Source organism: Musa acuminata, chromosome BXJ1-2, assembly GCF_036884655.1.
Source record: "Musa acuminata AAA Group cultivar baxijiao chromosome BXJ1-2, Cavendish_Baxijiao_AAA, whole genome shotgun sequence".
Lineage (NCBI taxonomy): Eukaryota > Viridiplantae > Streptophyta > Magnoliopsida > Zingiberales > Musaceae > Musa > Musa acuminata.
The window spans coordinates 24,578,299-24,604,918 of NC_088328.1; the positions used below are offsets into that span (position 1 = coordinate 24,578,299).

At 40.7% G+C, this 26,620-nt stretch overlaps 5 protein-coding genes and 1 non-coding gene across 7 annotated transcripts; 4 read left to right on the forward strand and 2 right to left on the reverse strand.

Annotated features, from left to right (window-relative positions):
* Positions 1-76: 76 nt before the first annotated feature.
* On the reverse strand, positions 77-2,186 carry LOC135603320 (large ribosomal subunit protein eL21x/eL21w-like). Its single transcript, XM_065094303.1, has 2 exons — positions 1,889-2,186; positions 77-500 (listed from the first exon to the last, which is right to left on the reverse strand). The coding sequence occupies exons 1-2, from the start codon at positions 2,123-2,125 to the stop codon at positions 243-245; spliced, it is 495 nt and encodes a 164-aa protein (XP_064950375.1). The 5' UTR covers positions 2,126-2,186; the 3' UTR covers positions 77-242.
* A 1,382-nt stretch (positions 2,187-3,568) lies between these two features.
* Positions 3,569-4,436, forward strand: LOC135612794 (uncharacterized). Its single transcript, XM_065109476.1, has 2 exons — positions 3,569-3,838; positions 3,963-4,436. The coding sequence occupies exons 1-2, from the start codon at positions 3,714-3,716 to the stop codon at positions 4,177-4,179; spliced, it is 342 nt and encodes a 113-aa protein (XP_064965548.1). The 5' UTR covers positions 3,569-3,713; the 3' UTR covers positions 4,180-4,436.
* A 3,770-nt stretch (positions 4,437-8,206) lies between these two features.
* On the forward strand, positions 8,207-16,528 carry LOC135603336 (nuclear transport factor 2-like). Its single transcript, XM_065094304.1, has 9 exons — positions 8,207-8,508; positions 8,591-8,725; positions 11,360-11,666; positions 12,929-13,188; positions 13,264-13,447; positions 13,853-13,974; positions 14,067-14,132; positions 14,622-14,697; positions 16,016-16,528. Exons 1-9 carry the CDS (start codon positions 8,470-8,472, stop codon positions 16,177-16,179), a joined length of 1,353 nt encoding a protein of 450 aa, XP_064950376.1. The 5' UTR covers positions 8,207-8,469; the 3' UTR covers positions 16,180-16,528.
* Positions 16,529-16,999: 471 nt separating this feature from the next.
* On the reverse strand, positions 17,000-18,971 carry LOC135603352 (noroxomaritidine synthase-like). Its single transcript, XM_065094305.1, has one exon. The coding sequence runs from the start codon at positions 18,712-18,714 to the stop codon at positions 17,137-17,139; it is 1,578 nt and encodes a 525-aa protein (XP_064950377.1). The 5' UTR covers positions 18,715-18,971; the 3' UTR covers positions 17,000-17,136.
* A 1,562-nt stretch (positions 18,972-20,533) lies between these two features.
* LOC135582697 (protein PHOSPHATE STARVATION RESPONSE 2-like) lies at positions 20,534-25,622 on the forward strand. 2 transcript variants are annotated; one of them, XM_065094306.1, is made up of 8 exons: positions 20,534-20,689; positions 22,171-22,800; positions 23,137-23,347; positions 23,435-23,511; positions 23,601-23,640; positions 23,921-23,978; positions 24,468-24,537; positions 24,954-25,622. In XM_065094306.1, exons 2-8 carry the CDS (start codon positions 22,189-22,191, stop codon positions 25,272-25,274), a joined length of 1,389 nt encoding a protein of 462 aa, XP_064950378.1. In that variant the 5' UTR covers positions 20,534-20,689; positions 22,171-22,188; the 3' UTR covers positions 25,275-25,622. The 2 variants fall into 2 exon arrangements, with proteins under 2 accessions (XP_064950378.1, XP_064950379.1); XM_065094307.1 differs by lacking the exon at positions 20,534-20,689 and adding an exon at positions 20,774-20,924.
* A 912-nt stretch (positions 25,623-26,534) lies between these two features.
* TRNAG-GCC (transfer RNA glycine (anticodon GCC)) lies at positions 26,535-26,605 on the forward strand. The gene has a single exon. It is a non-coding gene; the product is annotated as a tRNA-Gly (tRNA).
* The last annotated feature ends 15 nt before the right edge of the window (positions 26,606-26,620 follow it).

Here is a 26,620-nt window from a genome sequence, read left to right on the forward strand (position 1 = left end):
TGCACTTGAAAGAATCAAATGGAGATACAGCTGATGACGGTGATTATCGCGCAAAGGGATCCAACTAGCAGACCAGTTAGAAAGATTTTGTCTTTCATAAATAATGGTGATTAAGCTTTCGGACAGGGAGCACAAAACAATAGTCTTCAGAAAAATCTGCCCAAAACAACAACTATACTATACTGAAGTCTTGCAGCAAAAGTAGGATCGGGCAAAGAGGCAATGACGATCACCTAAGGAAACTAGTAGCCACCCTTGAGGTCGTTGACGACATCATAAGGAATGGGAGTCACAGTCTCGAGCGTGGCACCTTCCACCATGAACCCGGGCTTAGGGCCCTCGGGCTGCCGTTTAGTGCTGATGATCTCACCACGGGCCTTCGCCTCAGCCTTCAGCTGGTCATTCATTTTCACCCTAGATCGGAAATCCTCTTGGCACCTAGATTGCAGCACGTGCTCCACCCGGACATGGATCCTTTTCTTGATGATCCTATTACCAACCTGCAAGTACAAAGAGTTGCTCCACCATCGGTTGGCATGTAGAAAGGTCAGCAGTATTTTGAGTAGGTGGCCAAGTACACGAGGCACCACCCAGTGCATAATCTGAAGTAGGTCAAATGCAAACTGCCTATTGCAGCAGGAGAGACTGTTGTGACTCAAATCATGTACAACCGGAGTAGAAAGAAGCAACGTTAAGACATGACCACCGAAATATGGGATGAGGTAACTACAACTTGTACCATCATTTATATACCATCATTCAGAATGCAAACAATTTGTCTACAAAGATGCATTATAAAAGTATCAATCTTCTCTAAACTATAGATCAACCTTAGTTGCCATATGGCTCTGAACAAACAAAGGTAGTTTCATTGGATTTAAGGTTTCAGAAGGAAGCCTCATAAGATACAACCAAAAAAGAAAATGGAGTTTCTGAATACACTAGTAAACAATGAAAATCTCCCGACTTCAGAGTTGTGACAACATTGGATCAATTATGTAATGAGACGCATTTCTGAGAACCATTTGCATCATTAGTTGTTCAAATGGTTTTCAAAAACTCACACAAACAAGAAGCTTTCTTTTTATATGGCACGATGTTCTTATGTATTCCTTATGTAGTTTATTCAATCGTTAATTCATGTTGTTTATTCAAGTAGATGCTAGTGTGACGAGAGATCCACAACTATGACGACGGATCCGTTGCCAGATATAAAGCATGTCTAGTCGTCGAAGGGTTTCATCAACGATCTGGTGTTGACTTCACAGAGACATTTAGTCCTGTTGTTAAACCCACAACAATCCGTCTTATCCTGAGTTTGACCATCTCAAAGGACTGACACATACGACAATTGAATGTTAACAATATCTTTTTACAGGGGTCTCTTACTGAAGATGTCTTTATACAGCAACCACCTGGTTTCGTTCATCCTCAGTATCCGAGGTATGTCAGCAAATTACAAAAAGTTATTTATTCTTAACTGTGATGACGATTACTAGTTCCTTACTTGCTCCAATTGGGTTTTCTCATCAGTGCTTCCGTTACATACATATTTAGGCAAACAAAATTGGCATGAAGCTTAAATCTCACTTTTTTTAGTGACCTACGAGCAAAGATTCAACAAACCACACCATCTTTCCATAACCCCGAAAGAAACATAACATTAGGTTGTTCGAATCCGTAGCAAGATCAAGCCTTTTACCGTACACTGCCTACCAAAAATCACATAGTTTTTTTAGTCTATGACCTCTACAGAACATGTCCGAGCAATCTTTCCATGGATACTCATAATAACAAGATTATGCACCCATTGCTACTGAAAGATAAGGAACTTTCTATCTTCAAAGATAATCGATCGACAAATCAAAAATTGGGTCGGAAATCGGACCTGCTTGTTGACCTCGACGCCGATAGCGCGCTTGGTGACGTTCCAGACCTTGCCGGTGCGCCCGTGATAGAACTTGTGGGGCATGCCCTTGTGGACGGCGCCGTTCACCTTGATGTCGACGTAGTCGCCGATCCTGTAGGTGCGCAGGTACGTCGTCAGAGGGATGTACCCCTTCTTCCGGAAGGGACGGGAGAAGAGATCTCTGGTGCGAGAACGAAGACCATGACCCGCCGGCATCCTCTCCGCCGCCTGTCTATACGACCTCCGCTTGCCAACAAAACACGATTCAGACCGCAACTTAGGGTTTTTCCGTGGTGTTATATACTTAAATAGTTATAGTCAAAGTGTAGTTGGGCCTAATGGATTCCACGGTCGGCCCATATAATCTCATCATGGGCTGATCCATGTGAAATTACATAAAATTCAGATAACCGAACATATATATATAGTTAGACGCTTCTTGCGTACGACAATAGGGGTTGCTTTCTGTTCGCGGGGAGAGATTGAGAGAGAGAGAGAGCGATGGAGTCATGGGAGTTGTCGGCGGTAGAGGGCGACGACGTCGACTTCATCGAATACTTCGAAAGCCTCGAGCCATCGCAGACGCCGATCCGGACAACCGTCGTCGCTCGTGCCGCCCCCGCTCGGCATCGTCTTCTTTAACTCCTTCGAGGACGACTTCGACGATTCCGACACCTGATGGCGTGGTCGGAACGCCGGCATGTGGTTTCGGCATCTTTGCCTCACAAACCAGGGTTTGGTGGATGTGCTGCTGCTAGTGTTCATTCTTGTTTCTCTTCTTTGGCAAAGATTAGATTGGTCTTTAGCTTGGCAAATAGTTCTGGATCGGTTGATTCGCGAAGGGAGGAGGTACATCGATGGTGTCTGAGCGATCTTGCGTAGTGCGCCATCGAACGAAACAATCGTGATCGGTATATTGCTCTCCGATTCTTGTGGGGTTAGAATGTTTAATCTCAAGCAGGAGTCGCTCGCTATTCCATTGCCCTGCGCTTAAAGATGCCTTGGTTTCTGATGCATCTCTCTACTCTTTGCTTATGGGAAAGACCCTTCATACCTAGAATTTTTGGCTTGTCATTTTTTTGTAGACTTGCTTTATGACTCATGTGGAATCAAGATCAGATCGTACTTGTGTCTAGCATTTGTACTTGCTCTTATTGTTTGCTTACCTTACCTTTATTAATGGAGTCAGTCATATTTGTGCACATTTATTTGTTATGCAAAAATCTTAGAAATTGAACAAAATATAAAATCACATTGTATAGGGCTCACTGAGTCACTTGAAATCTGCACAAGTCGTCATGTGACCAAAGAAGAAGAAGAAGAAGAAGTATCAGCACTGACTCACATCAATCAAAAGGCAGCTCCATTGTCATGACTCCCGAGAAGGATTCAAAAACTTTCGGCATTCCCCGTGTTACGGCATTGATTGCATCGCCATCCAGCGATGTACAATGATCATGTCCATCCCCACCTCCCGCGTGTCGGCATCTTGGAGAAAGTTGCGGCCCCTCACAGTCAAACGGTCAAACCAGCGTCATCCAATCATAGCGAGCCGGTGTAGCCATGTCACTTAGCGTCCACGGTCAACCTTTTGACCGTGAGGAGTCCTCCGTTATACAACAGCAATATCCACATGAGCTCTTCACCGAGACATCACATTTCCCTCTGTACTTTTCCTCCATGTCAAGCTACCCGTCTCTGACATATTAATTAGACGCGAGCAGACTCAAAAAGATAACCACCACCTTCTCTCCGCCTCCGTCGCCTTCTTCTTCCTCTTCCTTCTCCGCTATCTCTGACATCCATGGCTACGAGCTCCTCAAAGCAAGGCGCAATGGAGATCGACGCCACCGGATCACTTGCCATCACCGTCGAGAGGAACCCTCCCGAGGCGCGACTATTAGAGCTTGGCATCAAGTCATGGCCCAAGTAATGAACCGTGTTCCCTTCTCTTCTTCGCCATGTGTTCCTCAGAAGATTAGCACCATACGCGCTGTGTGTTACTGTGGAGGTTATCTTTCTCTTTTTCTGCCTGTCGTTGTTCGATATACAGGTGGGGTTGTCCGCCGGGAAAGTTCCCTCTCAAATTTGATGCACAGGAGACATGCTATCTTCTCAAGGGCAGGGTAAAGGCCTCCGTGAAGGGTTCTTCCGAGTGCGTGGAGTTCGGCGCCAGAGACCTCGTCATCTTCCCCAAGGGACTCAGTTGCACCTGGGACGTCTCCGTTGCCGTCGATAAGCACTACAAATTCGATTCATCTTCTTCGTAACGCTCTCCCAGTCTGTTCATCTTCTTCTTGTTCTTCTGTATCACCAGTTGGGAGGAGTTTAGGGTTGTTAAGCTTTTCCAGTCAAAACATGTTATCAGTCAATGCAGGGCCCATTCAAAGTGATCCTATTTGTACTTTTGAATGAGCTTTAAATGCTTCTTTGACTACCACCACCTTCCCCTCCGTGTCCGAAGGGATAACTTGTGTCTTTAATCCTTTCGACTTTAGTGACATCTAAGCATATAACTGGATGATGATGATGATGATGATGATGTTTGAACACTTCCCTTTTGTTACCTTCTCTTTGTTTATGCCTTTATCTCTCAAGATTTCTAGGGTTTGTTCTTCACTGGTATATAATGTGGATCATTCAGAGCAGACTGAAGGGTGATTAAAGTGATGGGAAAGTTTTCGCTGTTGATGTCACTAAGAGAGAACATACCAAAGGGCTAGGGTTTCTAGTTGTAGCAAGAAGGTCCCAAGTGATGGTCTTTTTCTGTGGTGTTTTTGGTGAGGTACTGCCTGTAATCCAACCTGCTGTGCTCGCTATGTGCGTAGTGTTTCTCTTGGATGGATGCCCGCCTGAGATAACAGGCTTCAACCTCATGCTTTTGTCCTTGGACTGCAAATGATCTTACTGGTTTGTTTCCTAGAAATCACTCACAGAATTTACCTGCCTAATATTTGGACCTTAGGTTGATTAATGACCATTCTATCAGCCATGTTCTCCAGAAAATATCTGGATCAGATGCTTCCTATGATGCTGATTTGTGAAGTGTAAGAGGTAGAAGAGGAAAAAGGATCAGAGATAGGAGATGACCAAGAATTTCTTGCAGATAAAAATGAATGATTCGGGAAAGAGAAATGTGTGATCTTCTGAGATAATTGAACAGAAGCCAAGGAAGATGAAAGAAATAGGGATGGAGGAAGGGAATAGACAGGTTGATGATTCATCAGTCATTCAAAGATTTACTGAGACAGAGGTAAGAGATCACATTGTATATAGCATATTGACATGATAAACACACAAAGTGATCCAACAATAAGCAATAACAGTTGCTTAAGGATAGAACTAAACAAATTCCAAAGTTTTTGCATATAAAACTTTAAATGTTGTATAGCTTAGTATAATATATATATATATATATATATATATATATATATATATATATATATATATATATATTATGGTGGTATTTTAATTATGAAGTTAATAGCACAAGGTCCTTAAATGCATCCAATTGCTTCCTGTTAGTGAAGATTTATATGAGTTTCCAGTCTCATTTTGCTATATTCTGCATCATGCAACTAGCATGCAAATGCAGGTTGGTCTTTCTCTCTTTGAAATTTGATTCAGTGCTGCCAGATTAGTTTTATGATACTCTTTTCTCTACTTGTTATTAGCTCCTTAAGATCATACTCTAGTCTGATTCTGTTTTAATTGGTCATCTCCATTTATATGGTAGGAATCCTTTGATATTCCTTGATGTCTGTGTTTGCAGTTCATATTTATTTCATTCATCCTCCCATAGCATTTGTCTTCATTTTTGTAATCCAAGTAGCAATGGTGAATAAAAATTTAGGGAAGATCTCTAATTTTAATGATATTTTGTGTGTAATTATTATGAAATTCAATTTTTTATGCTAAGGACATGCCATGAAGTTATACAATAAAGTTCCTAAAATCAATCTAATACAAGCAAGACTAATGATGCAAAGAGTTTTGTTCCTCCAGTCCCTTCAGAATTCTCTTTGAAGGTTCCATACAATGATGAACTCAGTGACCCACTTATCTTCCATATTACAAACAATAATCTGCTTCTCTTCATCAGTCCACAACTACACCCAAGCTGAATTGAATAGAATCCTCTTATGAGTTGAATTAAGCGTATCAAATCTCCCACAATTCATGTAAGAAATTACTTGGATTCCAGAAAAGAAAACACAAAAGAGACGGAAATGTTTATGCTCTTTGGAGATGGAAAGCACTTCAAACGTATGCCAAACATGTCATCTTCTACAATCTTTCCTTGAGATGCAGAGGTGGGAAGAATGCAATGTAAACCCCACAATGTTTGATCTCTTGTTCTGCCAGCTCCAGTGAACAAGGTGAAAGAATCATTAGTTGAGAGCCTAATCAGAGGTCTTGTTTATCTGCTTTCACATGCTTATAGATCCCTCCCTTCTAATCTAATCTACAGGCAACATTTGTTTGGAATGCAATGACTGAAACAGTTCTTGAGATTGATAGGGCAGACTGTGATGAAAAAGTTAAGCTAAACAGGTAGTCAACCTCTCGCTTGCCTACCTAAGAATAGCCTATAAAATTAATATAAGGATGCAGTTATTATAAGCTAACTTTGTGCATTCCACCAATCATACTGACTGCATTAGAAAACTTCATCTTCTGACCAACAATGAGTAGTCCACTTTTCCTTCTCCTCAGTAGCTTAGGTTATGATCTTCGTTTGCCCCATGAAAATAGCATATCCAAGTGAATCTGATCAGCTGAAAACACCAATGCATCACTTTCAAATGCATCAGAGCAGTCCAGTCAACTTGATGACAAGAGACAGTGATAATGGACTCATCTGACTGACTTCCACAGAAAGTGAAGGATTTTTTTAGTTCAATAACCCAGTAATCTGTCAAACAACATTACCCATTGAGGTTGGCAACCTAAATGTGTGTGTGCTCCAGTATACACAAACCATAACATCAGTCATCTTCTTGAGGCTGACATTCCCATCAAATGTTGAGCAAGTAGCAGATTCCAGTTCTTGTTTCTTCCCAAATGAATGGGAATTTATGTGCTAACTACAAAACTGTTTGTTCACCAACCCTATATGATCTGACTAGTGAGAAATGAACTTCTAACATTACCATCAATATATTATCTTGCATCAAGGCTGCCAAAATTCAAGTCACAGGTTTATGCCTCCTAGATCTGTACTACACAAAAATGAGTGTGATGCATGACATCTTAGACCTTAGATAAAGCTTGGTTCATCTGACTTATCCAACATGAGTAACAGATTTTTCCATGCTTAGATAAGGACAGTAGCAGCAGGAAGTCTACCATTAGAAGCTGGTGGCACCCCCTACAAGCTGCAGGCATACTCCTCTTTAAGGAATATGAAATGCTCAGATCAATGCATTAGATTCCCTATTCTTATTCAGGTGCCCATTCATAGCCACAGATCATACTCATTCAAATCATCTTTATATTCTTTCTTTTTACCCCAAAATAAATATTGCTACTGTGAAGTTTGATTGCCTTATTATGTTCATGTGCTGTGCAGAAGCTCAACTTTATATTGCACAATTCTGATCGTTTGTATTATACTTATAATGGAAAAGAAAAGACTTTCCCTTCCTGTAGCAAAATTAAGGACATATAGGATGCCCCACAAAAAAGCATAAAGATATCATACCTACATATATCCCATGTAAACCTTAGAAACTATCCATATATATATCTCTGATATCAGATTTCATAAGCTCATTTTAGGACCCATTTTCCTAAATTCATATTTTAAATAAAATAGTCATCTATATGATCAAATTATTGGTCATTGTTACAAATATAAAGGTGTCAATAATGTTTAGATCAGAGTTAATTCCAACTGTAACTTTGGATGCTCATGGGAAATCAATTGAAGAAATATATACTTGTAAGAAGTCAACAAGAGAAATATATATATCTTACATGGTTGCATCAGATATTTTTTGTATTATTATTTCTTAATATCTCTCATATCGGCGGTCACTTTACCTAATAGTACGATCACATGCGGTGCACGCGATATGTGAAGCTGGTGCGTGCAGCTGTGAGACGGGGGTAGTTTTTGGGAGGGGGAGAGGGGGACGCAGTGCTACTGTTCGCAGCATCCACGAGCGGGGCCCGCTGATCCAACGGCTGGGATCGCCTTATCACGAAGCAGTGCTTACCGCCCGCGTCAGATCTCCGACGAAACGTGTCACGAATCCCCTTTTTTTAAACCCGCGCTGCCTCGAGATCTCGATCTCGCACACTCTGTCTCTCTCTCTCTCTCTCTCTCTCTCTCCCCCACTTGTGGCGAAGCGAAGCGGTAACAGAAGGAAAGCGGCGAAAGAAATCCCCCATTTGCGAAAGCCTTCGCGAGCCGGTGGAAGAGCGAAAGACCCTTTCCCTTCTTCTTCTTCTTCTTCTTATTCTTCAGATCGTGTCCCAGCCTCTCGCGGTGGCCTCACTCCAAGAGGTTCCCCGGAGATCCAGGGCTTGCAGATCGATCCCTTGCATGCGCGGCGATGGCTTCTTTGTACCCGGGTCATGTCGGCGCCGTCCAGGTAATCGAATCGAATGCTGTTTCTTAAAGAAAACACCGCCGTTTGAGATCGTTTTTGTTTTTTGTTTTCTTAATGGATGCAGGTGGGTGCTTATTTCTTGGAGCAGTACTATCGGATTCTTCAGCAGCAGCCAGAACTAGTTCATCAGTTCTACACGGATGTGAGCTCCATGGCGCGATTTGATGGGACCGCCACTGAAACAGCCACGGGGATGGTGGTATTGTTCATCATATCAGATGTTTTCTCCTTTTGATTTATTCATTATGGGATTCTCTTTTCTTCAGATTATTGCTTACTAGAATCTTAAAGATATTAGTATGACATCATAAAAGAAGAAAAATAGTTAGATGGTTTGTCCGGTGGTTAGACATCACCAGAATCTCTCTCTGAAGTTTCTCAACCTGTGTTTCTCGTTGGCCCAATGTGGTCAAGAGGTGACAAACAGGAGCTGTGAGAGGCAGGCACTGAGACAACTCTAGTTTCCTTCCCTTGCTCGTTTTAAATTACAAGTTAAGCATGTCAAGCCACCCCAGAAATTCTATCGGATGCTTTAAACTAAGTTACTGCTTGTTCTTACAAAAAAAAAAAGAATCGAAAGAAGAATACTAAAAAGGCTTAGAGCAGTCAGTGGCTGAATCATTATTCTTATTACCATAGGGCTATCTAAAAATTGCTAGAGTATTGGAATATACTCTGCCAGCCTTGTTAAACGTTAAGTTGGTGGCAAAACTTATTTCCCTCTAAATTATATCTGCTGCTAGTGATCTTTAAAAAGTTAGATCAAGGAATTTTCAATAGCCAACACTGGACTTGAGATTATTTTGTCTCTTTCCATTATCTCGCTTCTTGCTGTCCTATTTTCCCTGGAGAAAGCAGGTGACATAACATGAGTGAAGGGGCAAAGAATGGTGAAGGAAAGGTGGCCCTGACATCATTTGTGCCAGAGAATGTGGTTAGGAGTTCAGAATTCTTGGGATATCTTTGAGATTCCAACTCTGGAAAGGAGCAATGATTTTATTTTTTGGAAATTTTCAAGATGTGTATTACTGTATCCTGCCTTTATCACATCCAAGTCAGGAACTCTCTCCATCCCTAATATATAACACTGCCTTGCACATACTGGCACAACATTGTACAATGCCTATCACTGCCCTGTACCACGTGGTTTTAAAGTCATGGGTCAAAAAGATTCTTAGGGATTCGAGTCAGTTATGAACTGAAAGGGCAATGTGTCCTGTTTGGCCATTAGAAGATATATGTTTATCCATTAGAAGATATATTTCTGGATAACTGCATCCTGTATAATTAAAAGCTACAACCATTAATTTTGATCTTGTTAGCATGTGTTGTGATTGCTTTCTTAAGATTGTCCTATATTTGCTTAGTCAAATGTGGCTTGTATAATTATCAAATATCAATGGCTTTGTGATAATTTTGCCCAAGAATCAGCTTCATGGAAGGACCAAGTTTATAAGATGTATCTTATGTAGTATCTTCATTTTTAGATTTTTCACATCAGTTGTATACAAATATAGAAGTAAATTGAAGGTATAAGTCCTTACTTCCTTTTAGGTACCTTATGTAGTAAATTTATGTAAATAAAGGTGTGATATCTTTAGTGTTTTTAATAGGCGCTTGCCTAGGTGCTCAGGTGAGGTTAGGCAAGGCCCGAGTGCCTCGCACAACTTCCGGGCAATGTGCTTCATTGAAGCACTGCCTAGGCACTCGCTTGAGCCCAGGCGTTGGGCACCTTGGCCGAGTGCCCGAGTGAATTGTAACTTGAGCTCCTTCCTGGTTCAATTCAATAGGCAAATTTCAACTAAACCCTAATACTAAAACACCCCCAATATCGCCTCTTTAAAGCTGTTTACCATTAATCCCTCTTTAGAATTGTTCTCAGTCCCTCTTTAAACTTTAAAGCTGTTTAGCACTGGTTAATCCCTGATTGAAACTGCTTAACACTGTTTAGCATCGGTTAATCCCCTCTCTGAAACTGTTTAGCACTGGTTACTATTAAAAAATATATATTTTTATTTTAATATTCTGGAATGGCTTGTTTCAGTCAGGCAGGCGCTTAGTGCCTCGGGTGTTTTGAGACCTTGGCGCTTGGTACTTTTAAAAACACTAGATATCTTTGCCTTATACTGTTGCTCCTGATGCTGCTTATGCAATAGTTGATATGGTTACTTCTGTTTGTGGCATCTCTTGCTCAAAAAGCTGTCGTTACACTTGAACCTGGTCTATAAGATTTTTTTTTTTTTTGCACTGGATCTTCATTGTTTTAGGTGCTTATGAGTCCACCTGTTGGTTATAATGCTTTTTTTTTTTTCTGGTGGAAGGCGATGCCTAGCTTTTCAACTCATATGATAAATTAATGTCCCAAAATAACTTTGTTTATTATTGTTATCATTATTATTCTTGACATATGAAGATTCTGTTGCTAACATATTTTTTCAAAACCTGGAATTAGTCAGTCTACCTATGTACAACTTTGTGTCAAATAAATTAAACACCATTGTCTGTAACTAATTGCACATTTCTGTAAACAATTCGAAGGTCATCTTTTTTGTTTTGTCATTTCAGGGTGTTGACCGTTTTAGATGTCTAAATGAATTAATCTATTCAACTAAGAAAAATCAAACTTGATGGAAAGGTTATGGGCTTTGCTTCTGGTTTGCTTTGGGAAAAGTAAATTAATTGCCCTTGTATTTTTCAGTCATTTTTTTCATTATTGAAAGATAAATCAAGAAATGATATGTTGCTGATATTCTTCAACTTTAACTTGTGACATTTTTTGACTTCAAAGTTGTAATTTTTCATTGCTGAATAGTGTCCTGCTAAAATTGTGCAGCAAATCCATCGTCTTGTAATGTGCCTGAATTTTAAAGGGATTGAGATAAAATCAGCTCACTCTTTGGAATCTTGGAATGGAGGAGTTTTGGTGATGGTTTCTGGTTACGTTCAGCTGAAAGACTATAGTGTTAGGAGGAAATTTGTGCAAACCTTTTTTCTTGCTCCTCAGGAGAAAGGGTTTTTTGTTCTCAATGATATTTTTCACTTACTTGAGGAGGAACACGTTCATCAGCACCCATCAGCTATCGTGGGACATAGCAACTTTGAGACCAACTTAAATGTGTCGAGTTCTGTACCAGAAACAGGTAAGTCTTACTTGGAAAAATTCCAGAAGTCAATCTATTTCTTAGTGACGCATCTGCTGCTAGTAAATGTTCAATCTGTCCTTTTCTACTTAGAAGGCTAACTTGCTGCCATGTTTTTTCTTTTTTTTTGGATCATGTCGAAAGTTGAAAGGTAGATTTTGACGTAATTGTCCATGTATATAGACTATCGTACATACTTAATTGGTAATATTAATATTCACATTTATTGAAGATATGATGCTTGTTTAGAGACTATGTAGTCATGTATGTATCTTTTCACTCGAAATTCAAATAAAATTTGGTAAAGAGTCATTACTATTTTTCAAATGATTGGTCCTCTTTGTGCGAACCAAGTATTGCCTCTAGTGTTCTGTGCTACAGTATGTGAAAATGGAGCTTACAAATTCCCTCATGTTATTATGTACAACAGAATTCTGTCCAATGAAAACTGTGGAACTACACTCATATCATTGTTTGTCGATCTTGATTTTGATTTCAATCTTGTGAACTATGGAGTGTAGAAGATGTGATTTTCAACTCAATCTTATTACTAGTTGCCTACCCTGGAACCAACTGCACTCCATAGTTTTTTTTGGTGTTTTACCCTGGAACCAACCTTATAGTTTTTTTCACTGGAACCTTATGAAGTTTTTGGTGGTTTATTCACAATACTTCCTAACATGTTTTGTTGAATCTTCAACGACTTATGTGTTTTGATGCTTCATAAGTTCAATCTGTTAAACAATGAGTTGGTTTTTCTTTCATCAGTTATTTGATATGATGGTTATCATCATGGTCTCTTTACTTGGTGGCTAAGAAAAATAGCTGAGGTCGGATTATTGTACTTTTATTCGTTGTATTATTTTATCCTTAGATTTAGGAAAGACAATATGAAGTTGCTACATATAATATACTCTTGACTGGGCATGAGATGCTACTGCATAAGCCATTTAATGACTGTTTATTTAGGAGAAGATTCCTGTCTGACTGACCCTACCATGATTGAATGTATGAGCTATTGCTTGTTTTCTTTTATTTCTCTATGGATTTTCTAGGATTACTCTGGTTATTATTGTTAATTTGTTAACAATGTGAACCAAGGAATGAGAACCCTCTCCCCAGCCTACCTATTGCATGTATGCCTTTTATTTTGTAGAAGACGAAAAATAAACCTTGGACATGAAAAAGATGACCTTGATGTCTGGACACTTTGGAGGCATTTTTTTACTTGTAAGTCCAACCTTGTTGATTGACTTTGGCAGTTTCTGACTACATGCTGGGAGAACAAGTTCAGGCTCAGGACTTGGTGCCTCCAGTACATGTGGAGGAAAATGACATAGTTGAGAAATATAGCATTCCTGAAGCACCACAGCAGCTTCCACAACCAGATGAAAGAATAGACGAATCTCCTGCTGAAGACACTGCTTCATATCCAAGTGGATTGGATACTACGAGGGAACCACCTCCTGCTACACCAGAAGAACCTGTTGGAGAGCCAACTAGGCAGACTTATGCATCCATTGTATGTTGAATTCTTCATTTCCGTTATCTTCTTGTATGGAATCTTATAGCAAACTAATATTGCTTGTATCTCAAGCTTCGTGCTAAAAGCCAATCTGGACAATCCATTCCTCATCCGACATCTTTAACAAAGACTACTCATGTGGCTTCAGAATGGGCTCATTCCTCACAGTCAACCGCTCAACAACCACAGCCTGCCATGGTTCCTGAAAAGTCCAGCTCAGAGGTAGTTGAGGAGGCTCCGCCAGTTGAAGATGAAGGTTTTTCCCCTCATTGTTTCTGTATTTTCTGTGCAATATTTTCTTTGAACAGCCAAGCATATTGCTATGTTGAAAATGAAAGGTCAATGGCTCAAAGAGTATGATCGTGTCTCTTAGTAATTACTTCAAGAGTTCTGCAGTAGCATTTGCTCAAATAAGTACATGGAGTGTGGATGCAAAATTCTAAGATATTTTCTTAATGCTTGAAAATTGTTTTCTGCAGCTTAGTGGAAATTTGAATTTCAAGATCCAAATAATCAAACCTTTTTTTTGACATAGGCATTATCTGTTCTAGAGCTTCTGTTGTTTTTCTGTTTCTGTTAGGTTTTATTCTGTTATGGTAGAGGATTTATCTGGATCATTTTTTAAGTTTGTCAGAATGATCACTATTTTCTTTGGTCATAGGTGAAGCAAGATCTGTTTATGTGGGAAATCTACCTTCATCTATTTCTGCTTCAGACCTTGAGCAAGTCTTCAAGAACTTTGGTAGACTTAGGTCTGATGGTGTTTCTATCAGGAGCCGCAAGGTAAATTCCATTGAAGCTCGTCATACTATCTTGACTTTATTGACATGGGTTGGAATTTTTGGTTCATTAGTCTTGTTCATGTGAATTTGCAGGAGTCTGATGTTTTTTATGCCTTCATTGAATATGAGGATGCCATTGGTGTACAGAATGCACTTAAGGTTTGTCATTTTTCTGGCAGATTGAATCTGAACTAGACTCAGATTCACAAAAGATGATCCTGCATAAGATTTTGATGGTATTTGTTTTTATCTAAATACTGTTGATGTTGTTATTGTTTGTCCTTGTTTTTGGCCTGTGCCAGAATGTGTGTTTTAAATGCTTTTTTGAACTTTGTGCCTACTTGATTGTTGATGCTGGTTCATTTGCATTGAGTGCTAAATTTGCAAAAGATTCTCTTAAATTTCAAGTCTTTAAATCTGTATATCAATTAGTTCAATTTTTCTTAATGTTGACCTGGTGATTGTACTTCTGCAAATATCTGGATTGATGTCCTCGTATATTTTTTGACCTCTTTCAAGATCAGCAACATTCTTTTATATTTATAACAGTTAGGTGATGCATAAGACAGTTTTGTGCTCTCTGATTTTGTATGTTTGAAGTGTGTCTCTCAGATTTGTATTTTTAATGGAACAAAATTTAATCCGCAGGCATCTCCAATACAATTAAATGGGAGGTTGATTCATGTTGAGGGGAGAAGACCTAACAGTGGTGCGTCACGAGGAAGTAAGTCATCTGAATGTTTTTAATTTTTCAATAAGTATTTTTCATCAAAATTTTCAATCTTCATGCAAATATCGATTTCTGAGACATTTTAACTAATGAATTTTTATAAACACTGATTTTTGTTTATTTAATTCTGTGACTGGAACCTTTTTATTGCTGGAGGATAACTTAGGACCATGAAGCATTTTGTAGAGTTCTTGTTTAGAACTTAATTTAAGTTGGAGTCAGACTTAGTTCATTGTCCCCAAACGACAATATTGATTTTGTCAATGGGGTGTAATATGTTGTATTGTGTGACTAACATTGATAGTGCAATGTGGGATGGAATATTTAAACTTTCAGGGAATTGAAGCATGTAATATGCATGAATCTTTGAAAACGATGGATTAATGAGCCAGCCTTGGCTTTTATGATTTCATGACCATGTTGAGTTTTACATAATAACCAGATCCTGTAAAAACTGTTAAAAGACAACAGTTCTTATCCATTCCAATGGACTACTTCCTTTTTCTGCATCCCTCTACGTCTTTTTTTTTCTTGCCTTTTCTTTTTCTGCAGACCTTTCTTATAATTGATCTTGATGGTCTCTGGCCTAGTCCCTTGTGTCCCTCCCCACCAATGCTTTCGCTTTGAGAGGTCCCAAATGTTTCTTACTGTTTGTTTCTACATAGTAATGGAATCTTAGACAGTTCTGAATACCCATCAATAATTTTCCGGGCTGATATTGTGCCAAGACACTAAGAGGCATACAGACATATACAACCCAGTCGCTGAATAAAATGATAAAAAAAAGTGAACAGTATACTGAACTGCAGTAATATGTATGGTCTGAGGTCCGATACTAGTGCTTGTATGACTAGTAACTACCAATTTGTCATATCGATTTTATTGCTACTTTGAACTTTGATTGTAAAATGCATATATGCATTTAAATGTGTAGGATACACTTCCTCTTATCTTTTTCTGTTGATGACCATATGGTATCCCCAACAAAATGCTGAAAAGTACATGACTGCTAATCTCTTCTTTGTCACTATGCATATGCTAATGGTTATTGGTCAAAATTGGTTATCTTTATAGTGCACATTAAAAAAATGAAACTTTTAAATATGCATAAAACAGCATAATTAAATGTCCAACAATTTTCTTGTAACTTTTCTCACTAAGAACTCAGATGATATGCTTTAGCAACTGAATATATTGGGAGCTCAAAGACCTGTGTTCTTGGAGTTTACTTTTCTCGTTATTTATAATCCATTCAAGTAAAAGTCTGGTATCTGGTGAGGCAACTTGGTTTCTGTCTTTCCTATTTCTTCAGAAAGGGGCAGGGGAAGAGGTGGATACCCATCTGACGCCTCAAGGGGGCGTTTTACCAGCCGGAACTTTGGTCGGGGTAGCCGCCAGGACAGCTACGACAGGGACTACAATAGTCGACCAAGGGGCAATGGCTACCCCCAGCGAGTTCAAGAAAGGGGTTCTTAGATGTATGCATGCTCCACCTCCAAAGCGCAGGCACAAGTTAGATTCCCATTATGTGGGAGACATTATTTCCTATTTTTCGATGTGTTCTCTATCCAGCAATTTCCAAATAGTCTTATGTTCTCTGTTGGAGTGGCAACGTGTGGTTTCTAATTCGTGGGGTGTCATTTAATTAGCTTGCAATGCGTAGAAGCTTCATCTGTGGTCTTTGGGTGGGTGTGGCCTCCATTTTTCCTTAAACCCTGGGAGTATGTATCTCTTGGAGTTGCAGGATAGTTTACTAGGAAATGTTGTTTCTGAAATGATGTCTGACTCGATCTGATGAATCCCAGTTTTTCTTTAAATTTTCTTTTGGATTACTCTTTCAATAACATGTCAAATTCCCTCGGATTATTGCGTCTTCCATTCCTCGTGTGTTTGACCTGAAGCTTGAGTGCCTACTTCCTGCTTTACACATTTAATCCGTTTTTTATTTTTATGTTAAAAAATGTGGTAAAATATGACGGTTTATAGTTATGGATTTTTACTGCATCTAAAAATATTTTGAAGTTGTATAATGTCTTTTTGGGCTAGTGAGATAGTCACTAAAAGAAGTTTTTAAATAGCAATCCTTTTTTAAATAGCATTCACCTAATAACTAAAGTCAATCATTGCTAATCATACTATTATTTGAATTATTTATAAAAAGACGACATCTCTTTTGTCGATATTTTATAACGATTTGATCTTTTTTCTAATACTAAAAAAAAACATCTCGTTTAATCACGACAATTGACAGCATATATAGTGTCTTGCAAAGGCGTAGTAGAACCGTGCACTATCATACCGATATAAGCATGGCTACTAGATGCATATATAATTTATTTCGTTTCGATCATTATCAATACATATATATAGGCTACAATCAAAGATGTAAGTCCCTTTTATTACGTATATCCCACACGCAGCACTGCACCTTCATCACTTGCGATCCCTCCTCTCGATCCTCGCCATCAGGCCATTCTTCACCTGGAGGATGATGGAAAGCTTTGGTGCAGCCACAGGGCCTCGAAGCACCTCCACATGGAAGTTGTACACCATTGCAGCCACCACCGTCTTCATCTGGGCGAAGGCCACATCTTTCCCCAGACAAGCCCTGGGGCCTGAGTTGAATGCTAGGAACTTGTACGATGGCTCATACCTCATCCTCCCCTTCTCCGAGATCCACCTCTCTGGCCTGACCTCCGCCCAATCACCGCCCCACACTCCCTCCATCCTTCCCATGGCGTACGCCGACACCAAGATCTTCGTCCCTTGTCCGACTCTGTGGCCACTCGGGAGGACTTCACTCTGCAGCACGCTCTTGTGCTCGAAAGGAACCGGAGGAAAAAGCCTCAGTGACTCGCACAATGCCGCGTGCAAGTAGACCATCTTCCCGAGCTCGTCGGTGCCGAACACGATCAGCTCGTCGGAGCTCGGTCTTTCTTTTCGTAGAGACGTCGCCTCCTCCAATTCCTTCAGAATCTTTGCTTCCACCATGGGATTCTGCGACAGCAGCCAAAAGAACCATGTGAGCGCTGCTCCGGTTGTGTCCCTCCCCGCAAGCATAAAGTTCACGGCCGTGTCCCTGAGGAACTTGTCGAACTCGGTAGATCTCTTCCCATCCATAGCTCGATCGTTATCGTCGTCATTATCGTTGATATAAGCCGATAGCATATCGTCATTCGCTTCACCTGATCTCTTCTTCTCCGCTATGTGTTCGGCTATGAAATGGTCCACTTCTTTCCATGCCATCGCCAGCTTCTTCTCCTCGCCGACCCTCAACCACCTCATCAGCTTCCACCAAGCCGGCGGCACCGTCTGCCTGGTAAGCAAAGCGGCCATGGCGTCGTCCATCGCCCTGGCAAACGGGATCGTGGGGAACTCGACCGAGAGGCAACGCGGATCGACGCCGAAAACCAAGTTACAGGTGGTGTCGAAGGTCAGCCTCAAAAAGACATCTTGCAGGTCCACCGCCACCCCTCGCTGTGCGATGTGGTGGATGAGAGGGAGCAGCCCCTTCTCCACCTTGTTTCGAGCCGAATCCGCGACGAAGGTCCGGAACCTTCGACCGCTCATGATGCTATGGGCCTTCGTCCTCTGCTCCTTCCACGACTGCTCGTCGGAGTTGAAGATGCCGTCGCCGAGGATGTCGAAGATCTCCAGGAACGCCTCCCCCTTGGGGTAGTTGGAGAAGTTGGCGCCGAAGACATGGTGCACGTTGGCGGGGTCGCACGTCAACAGATGGTTCATGCCCAAGAACCAGGGACCGCGGAACCAGAAGCTGCAGCCGGCCTCCCGAAGCACGTCGGTGCCCCAGTCGTGGAGGCGGTGGAGGTTGACGAGCAGCGCCGGGAGCATCCCGACCACGGGCCAATTCACTGGGATTCTCGACCTACTACGACAGATTCGGTCATAGTAACAGTAATAGAAGAAGAAGGCGAAGCAAACGAAAGCTAAGACGATGTCAGGGTAAGCTTGCAAGTAGGTCTTCGTATCCATCAGCCAACTCCTGTCCATTATTGTTGCAGAGAATTAGCTCGACAGTTGTATATATACACCACAATTTCTATGGGAAATCATGTAAGGTTTGATTGCGGATCATTTGGAGCCATCATCAACCACTAACTAGCAACTTCTACTTGCTAACTGAGCTCCTCCTAACACTCTCCCGCCCGCCTTCGCTTAACCTTTTCCGCCCACCCAGAACCTGCATCTCTATGGTACGACGTCTGTATCATCACGGCAGCAGGAAGAAGACGAGTGGATGAAGGGATAGACATGTGATTTGAAGTCGGTTTATTAGGAAAGGATGCGATCGAGGCTTTTTAGTCCTAAAAATTGTCTTTGACCAATTAATTGGGGCTTTCTGGGACAGATATCTCAATTTGACTTTGATTTTCTATATTTTCTGAAGTTTATTCCAAATTATAATCATTTTTTATAACATTATGAGACATTTTTCATATTTTCCACACCCAATTATTTGATTGCCACATAGAAAACCTTCCCCTTATCAAGAGCTTGTGGTGGATGCACCTCTCAGAGCACTTCTTTCTCATTCAGAACAATCTAGTCTTTGCCATACTGTATGTTGTGTCCTTTGGGTCACGAAGAGATCTTGACTCAGCACATCCATAAATACACACTTGAATCTCTGACTGAGAGAGAGAGAGAGAGAGAGAGAGAGAGAGAGAGAGAGAAGAAGAAAAGCATCAGAACACTCTAATAATACATGCACAAGATCCTGCAACAGAGTCTGCAATGGAGGGTGAAAAGGATTGCACTGATGATGGTGTGTGGGAGGTCAGAATTAGGATGATGAGTATGGAAGACAAAGAAGAGAAAAGAGACCAAAAACCAGCAGTTGTGGAAAAGGTCCAATAAGAAGAATCCCCAAGTGATGATGGTGTCATCCATCTACCAAAGAGCAGCTCATCATTATTATCTTAATTCATGTTAAATACTCTGCTGCTAATCCCTCCTTGGAAGATGTGTCAGTCTTCTTGTCTTCTACATATATGATTTATGGAATCAATCGGCAAATGTGGTCCTCATTCCATACCTGTATTTTTCTATCACACAATCGAAGAAGAAGAAGAAGAAGAAGAAGAAGAAGAAGAAACATAGCAAACAGCAGCAGAAGGAATCCATTTGCAACCCACTTCATAGTCTATAGCATAAAAAGAAGTGAAGGCTGGTGCATCATCAAGGAAGAAAAGGTTGGGTGTCTCACAGCATAAACAACTCTCAAGAATCTGCAACATCCAAGCCTGCAAGCTCATCAATGGTTTTTGCTCCTCATGCAAACCACCAAGATCCTGCAAGAAACCACCATTCCACCGAGCTCTGGGTTGTGTTTCACACTGTGAACCATGTTATGGATATTGTTTATGTCCCTTTCTTTGTGATCTACATGACCAAAGATGATTGTCCAATCTCTGGGTTGGACTTTGGCATTAGATGATCTAATCTACACATATTGTCTCAACTTTATGATCTCGATTGACAAGAGTTTATTGTTAGCTAAGTCCCGTCCATAAGCTGCCACGTGTTGCGCATATATAATAGCTTTTCTTCCAATATCATATATGTATGTTAGGGATAAATATATAAAATTGTTTTTGTTTGGGATGTATATGTAATTTTTCTCTGAGAACTGGGAGGGCTGATTTGTAAAATCAAAAACTCCTGCGGGGCTGTAATCAAGTTTTATTTCCACTTACGAGGGGTGTATTTAGAAAAATAAGTATTATGAGGGATTGGAATGAATAAATAACCAACATGTTCTTTGTTCTCGTTGTCGGAACAATCCCTCTATAAATCGTACTCCTTGGCAGCGGAGACGGAGTTGGCGGCCTCCGACGACGAGTCGAACCATCTTTTACTCGCGTCCTCCGACCGCTGCAATTTGCCTTGCTTGCCCTCCCCGTGGGATCGACAGCGGCATCTGAGAATTCCCCCAGCGAACCAACCCCAGCGGGAGTTTGATTCGGTATCGTCTCCCGTTTTGTTTATAGACTTTCCCTTTTGGAGTGGTTCGGCCGTGGCCCGGCAAACTTTTCTCGGGTTGCTCGCCTTTACGATAAGAATATCGGGGGGTCAGCCCCGTTTTTGTTTTCTGGTTCCTTCTTGTTCTGCTTTATCGGAATCGATTGAAGGTGGAGCCGTGGAGGGCCTCTTTGTCTCTTCGGTGTGCGAAAAGAGCTCCACCTTGATCTCGGTTTATCGTATGTTTTCCTCTGTTGTCCATCGATAGGATGTAAAATTCCCATCTTGGTGTGTTTTAAGTGTCGATTCTGTGATGGCGCACGCATGTCTCTGAAGTTCTTCACGACTGTTTCTTTCCCCTCTCCGGGTTTTGTCGAGTGAGGAATCATCGTGGTTTTGGTGTTTCTTTTTCTTTGATTGGATTGGAAAATATTGGAATGGCTACTTAAAAAAGGAATCTTACTTGTTGTTTCGAGTTAGATTGTATCCCTAGGTAAGGATACAGATTGTGTTTTGATGCCGGAATCACTTTTCTGGTTTTGTATTGTGCTACCGGTATAGTATCTTTCTCTTGTTTCTGAAAATTTTCTGTATTGGAAGCCTCACTAGGCTTCAACCAGAGGTGCTTTTATCTCTCTCTGTTTTGGCCTAGAGAATCAGCTTGTATAACTCTTCCATGCTCCATCATGTCAAACGAAACATCTCCTTTGCTCGATGGAGTTGGGGGCCTTTGGTCTTATGCCTGTTGCTAGCTTTTTTCTTCCCCTCCCTTTCCTGTGCTGCAACTGTTCTGTTCGGTGATAGTTCCACATATCGGAAACCTTGCATCAGGAATACTGTGTATTGCAACAGAATAAGTCTGTAATCTTGAGCTGGAAATCTGGTACATCTACTTGTTGATGCCCTTTGAGTTCTAAAACTATTGATTGGTCTAGATCGCAGTTGTTTTTCCCCCACTCCCAGTTTGAAGTTCTCTTGAACTGTACCAATTTTGTTGATACAATCCAAATGGTTAACATAGTAAGGTGAAATTAAATGTGCATTCTCCACCAACTTGGAGAAAGTTTTCTCCTTTGTTGTTGGATGCAAAACTATCCAAAACTTTAATATACTTTGACCTTGGGATCCTTCTCGCAGTCCACGAAGATCATCATATACAAAACCAGTAGTGTTTGTGTATAAACAAAAATGTCCAACATGACATTTCTCATGAGATTATTGATGCCATTAGATTCTCAAGAAATTCGTTAAATTGATATTTAAATGGCTTGTATAGTAAAGATGTTGTGAAATATTGTTTGTACTCTATATATAATCACTTCACAGATAGAAGTGGTTATTTCTTCTGTTCATAATTATGCTGATATGATGTTTTCACATTGTTTGAGTTTTCATCATGTTGTACCTTCCAGAAATTATGTCTTGATATGTGGAAGTCACTTCCAACGTTTATTTAATGTATTTCTTAACATCGTTCTCTTATAGGTGAATGGTCTATTGGCAATGTATACATGGAAAGAAATGGAAACACGATCAGCTCTGCCAATGGGGAAGCTTAACATGGAGCAACTCGGTGATGCTAGAAGCTCTGGAGTTATATCGTCATCTCTACCTGTTAGACCAAACACCTATGGAGAGAAGTTTCCTAAAATACCAGATTCCCAACTAGTTCTGATGGATAGGGAAATAAGAAGCAATCCGTTGCCTTCCGATTATACTCCTTTTGTCTCCGATGGTGGGAATGTTGGACCCTTGTTTTCATCACCTTCTGGACTTTCTTCAGATCTCCATTTTTCTTCAAGTCTCCCCCATGAGAGGCATACCAATGGTACTCCATTTGCTAATCAATTACTGAATGCTGGAGTTTCTTTGTCTTCAACCTATTCCTCAAATACCGGAATATTTCAAGTGCCAAATAATAATTTACCCAAAGATCCAACTGCAGTAACCTGGTGTCCAGATACAGTTCAGGGCACCGGGAACAGTAAAATCAACGACAGCTTGATTGTGGTTTCCAATGATCTCAGTAAGGAAAATGAATGGTGGAGTGATATCATGAATGTAGATTGGAAGGATCTTCTTAATGACACAACTATTGCTGAATCTCAATCAAAGGTACTTGAATTATCTGCTGATACTTGTAACATAAGAAAAACATATTGGTTACTTCCCTCTCTTGTATTCTCCATTAGAATTGGCGTTTATTGCATCCAATGTAGTAGGTTAAGTCATGCATGATCCTTGCCTGTTCTTTATCTTTTCTTTTCTATACAAGATAGTTATGTTTCTTCTTGAGCTATCTGATGTTTAACAGTCTAAGGCTCTTTCTATTTGTATGATTTAGGTGCATAATCAACTTCTTTATGGTGCTAAATTTTCCCATACTCAGTATGACTGTAATTTAATTGTTGAAAATTACAACTGGATTATGTGTTTTCCGATTTTTTATAGGTTGTCTACCCAGCTGCTCAATCCTCTCCTGATATCTCAATGCACCAGCTGCAATCCCATCGATCTGTTCCATGTCATGCTGGTGAGGTTTGTTCTATCACTAGTCCAATGTCTGCTACCACTAGTACTGCAACCAAGCCACGCATGAGGTGGACTCCAGAGCTTCATGAACTATTCATAGATGCCGTCAACCAGCTTGGTGGTGGTGAAAGTAGGCTATCCTGGATGTTCTTTCTTTCTGTTCCTGCTGGATTGCTGATTTTTTAGTATTTACTCTTCGTTGTTTTTCTACCTTCAGAAGCTACTCCTAAAGGTGTATTGAATATCATGAAAGTGGAAGGATTGACAATATGCCATGTGAAAAGTCATCTACAGGTCTAGAATTTGGTCTCCTTCTGGATATTAATTCACTTATACGGTATTTTTCTTATATCATTATTTATATTTTTTTTCTTTTGTTCCAGAAATACAGAACAGCTCGTTATATACCGGACTCGTCAGAAGGTCAGTCAACGTTGGTTATGAGTGGCGAGCCAAAATTTTGATGGATTTATATTGTTACAGTTCTTGAAGCATCCTTCCTAAGTTATTTCTTTATTTTCTGTTGATGCAAATACTCCTGGTAGATGTTCTCCTTAGTTTGTAATCTGGAATCTATTGCACTTGTATCTGTTTTATTATGCTGTGTTAATTCCTTAACTGAAATCTATTAGCTATGGTTATATGCTAAGGTAACTTTGTATGGTTTCTTTTATTTGAAAAACGTTATCTCTTGATGTATCAGGAATGTCAGAAAAGAGGATCACTCAGAGTGAGGAATTACCTTCATTAAATCTGAAGACGTGAGTACACCTTTGCTAAATATAACTATATGTTGTCATCTTGCAAAGATTTACATTGCTTTTCTGGTGTTGAATGGTTCATTTTAAAGATGTAGATAATTGTCAGCTTCCAGAATCTATTTTCTGGTTGTGTCAAAGGAAAGCTATGAGAGTATGTCTGCTAAAATTCTTTGTTGTTAATTCAGCACGCATCCTCCATTTTATCTCCAACATCTTGATTTTTAACCAGCAATAGAGCTAAGCATGTGATGTCCATTATTCTTAAAAAAGTGATTCTTTGCTTGATACTCTATTGGGTGCTGGGTTTATTTTAGTATTTAGTATTGAGTTAATTTTTCTTTCTTTCTAATCACTTATTTAGATGATAGGTCCTTTTACTGATCTCGTGTTTCATTAGCAACTATAATTCTGCATCCTACGTTTTCATTGTAAATAGGCTGTAAGATCCTTTAGTTAAATAATTGATCTCGCATTCCTTTTGGTTAACAGAGGCATTGATTTCACTGAGGCATTGAGACTCCAGATAGAAGTTCAGAAACGCCTACATGAACAACTTGAGGTATGTTTTCACAGTCGAATAATAAGCATGCTTTAGGTAGTTTAAGTTTTGCTCTACTTGTAAATTGACTTCTGAATTTTCAAGTATATTAAATGAATTTGTTTTGGTAACTATAACAGAACTCCAGAGTTGTTTGTAATTTGGATCAGTGTTTTCTCGAATGCATGTTCCATAACTCAATCATGAATTTGTTGAGACAATCGAAGATAGTGTATCCTGGTTTCTAAAATTATTTACCTTTGCTTCCTGAAGTAATTGGGTTTTGTTTAGACAATTGAAGATAGAGTGTCTCATAATTTATTTCTCCCCTGCGGAAACCGCCATTTCTGATGTGTTTTGTGATATAATGCCTCGCTTTAGTGCTAATGCAGCTAATTGTCTCATTCTTGCACATATTTTTCTCCATTCATTTACAGATTCAGAGAAGCATGCAACTGAGAATTGAGGAGCAAGCGAAACGCCTGCAAGTAATGATCGAGAAGCAACGTAAGTCAACCATGGAAAAGCAGCATGCTTCTTCCACTCCATCAGAACCAACTCCTCATTCTACTGCTGACATCGAGCTCCCAGAAGCAGGAAATAGCTCCAGTAGTATACAAAGAACAGAGGACTCTAGGCAAGTGGGTAACAAGTGGAAGATGCCTGAACTCGAGACTTCCAAAAAGAAGGGAACAGATGCCATCACCGGTTGCCCTTCAACATCCAAGCACATAAGAGTGAGCAATGGGGCCGCATGAATGAATGCCAATATCAGTGTTAGTCTAACATAACAGTGTGGATGGCAAATTATCCAGAAGGTTATCTGTGAGGCGTCACCGACTCTTCTAGCAATCATCAAAAAGAGATCTCTGGTAGCATTTCCAGGTAACTCGTTACCTATCTAAGTCAGTAAACGATGAAATCATAGTGTGTAGAAATTGATCAAACGGCTGGAATGCTCAGTAAAAGAGACAGCCATGTATTGTGAAGACTGTAGTCCTTTGTGTAAGATGTATCGAAGTGTGAGTAGTGATCTCTCACGCTCAGGTCATTGTTTTTTCTGGGACAACAAAATCATAAAACATGTATACTACTTGTGGTTGTCAGTCTTTGATTGCCGCATTCTATCGTCCTTTGTCTCGCATCGTAATCTATTCCTACGTCCTTTGGCTCATCTCCGTCATTTGTTTGATCGTCGATCAGTTCCAGAGCAAGCGATACCCCGTTACCAGCGAGACCTACGTCGACCGCTTGCCCATGCAAAGAAGAGGAGATGGCCTCTACCGCCTTCAGCCATTGTTGATAGCGTCAGAGACGCCGGCCACAACCGCTACCGTGTTAAGAATAATCAATGTGGTAGGAAGGACGAGAAGGGTGGTCCATTTGAGGAGGTAGAGTTCCCCAAAACCTCGACCGAGCCCAGCGCCACCAGTGCTCCGCTCCCCCCGCGGCGAAGGTGCGTAGCACACTATTCGCGATCTTTTTGTGTCGTCAACAAAAGCGTAAAATGCACCAGCGTTCGGCGCCCCCAGCGCCCAACGAACCCAGCCGACGCACCCCAAGCGCCCAGCAACCCCAGCGCTCAGAGCGCCACTAGCACTCCGCGCCCACTAACCCCAGCGCCCAGAACGCCACCAGCGAACCCCCAACGGCGAAGGTGCGTAGCCCACTATTCGCGATCTTTTTATGTGTCGTCAACAAAAGCGTAAAATGTACCAGAGCGCTATCGGCGCCCACCGCCCACCGCCCACCGAGCCTAGCGCTACCAGTGCTCCGCTCCCCCCGCAGCGAAGGTGCGTAGCACACTATTCGCGATCTTTTTGTGTCGTCAACAAAAGCGTAAAATGTACCAGAGCGCCGACCGACCGCACCCAGCGATCAGAGCGCCACGCCAAGCGATCCCAGAAACTCGCGTCTCCAGCTCCCTAAGCCCATGATAGGAGCAGAGCTTTCAGATGTAGCAGACTAACTACGATTAAATAAAACATATTAAAATGAAATAACCTAATTTCATCTGAGCACCAGTGGTCTAGTGGTAGAATAGTACCCTGCCACGGTACAGACCCGGGTTCGATTCCCGGCTGGTGCATCTTTTTTTTTTCTT

Coding starts and splice junctions, on each gene's coding strand:
- LOC135603320 (XM_065094303.1), bottom strand. CDS start 2,125: ATGCCGGCGGGTCATGGTCTTCGTTCTCGCACCAGAGATCTCTTCTCC. Junction 501..1,888: donor GCGTCGAGGTCAACAAGCAG/GTCCGATTTCCG, acceptor TTGTACTTGCAG/GTTGGTAATAGGATCATCAA.
- LOC135612794 (XM_065109476.1), top strand. CDS start 3,714: ATGGCTACGAGCTCCTCAAAGCAAGGCGCAATGGAGATCGACGCCACC. Junction 3,839..3,962: donor GGCATCAAGTCATGGCCCAA/GTAATGAACCGT, acceptor TTCGATATACAG/GTGGGGTTGTCCGCCGGGAA.
- LOC135603336 (XM_065094304.1), top strand. CDS start 8,470: ATGGCTTCTTTGTACCCGGGTCATGTCGGCGCCGTCCAG. Junction 11,667..12,928: donor GAGTTCTGTACCAGAAACAG/GTAAGTCTTACT, acceptor TGACTTTGGCAG/TTTCTGACTACATGCTGGGA. Junction 14,698..16,015: donor CAGTGGTGCGTCACGAGGAA/GTAAGTCATCTG, acceptor CTATTTCTTCAG/AAAGGGGCAGGGGAAGAGGT.
- LOC135603352 (XM_065094305.1), bottom strand. CDS start 18,714: ATGGACAGGAGTTGGCTGATGGATACGAAGACCTACTTGCAAGCTTAC.
- LOC135582697 (XM_065094306.1), top strand. CDS start 22,189: ATGTATACATGGAAAGAAATGGAAACACGATCAGCTCTGCCAATGGGG. Junction 23,348..23,434: donor CCAGCTTGGTGGTGGTGAAA/GTAGGCTATCCT, acceptor TTCTACCTTCAG/AAGCTACTCCTAAAGGTGTA. Junction 24,538..24,953: donor GCCTACATGAACAACTTGAG/GTATGTTTTCAC, acceptor ATTCATTTACAG/ATTCAGAGAAGCATGCAACT.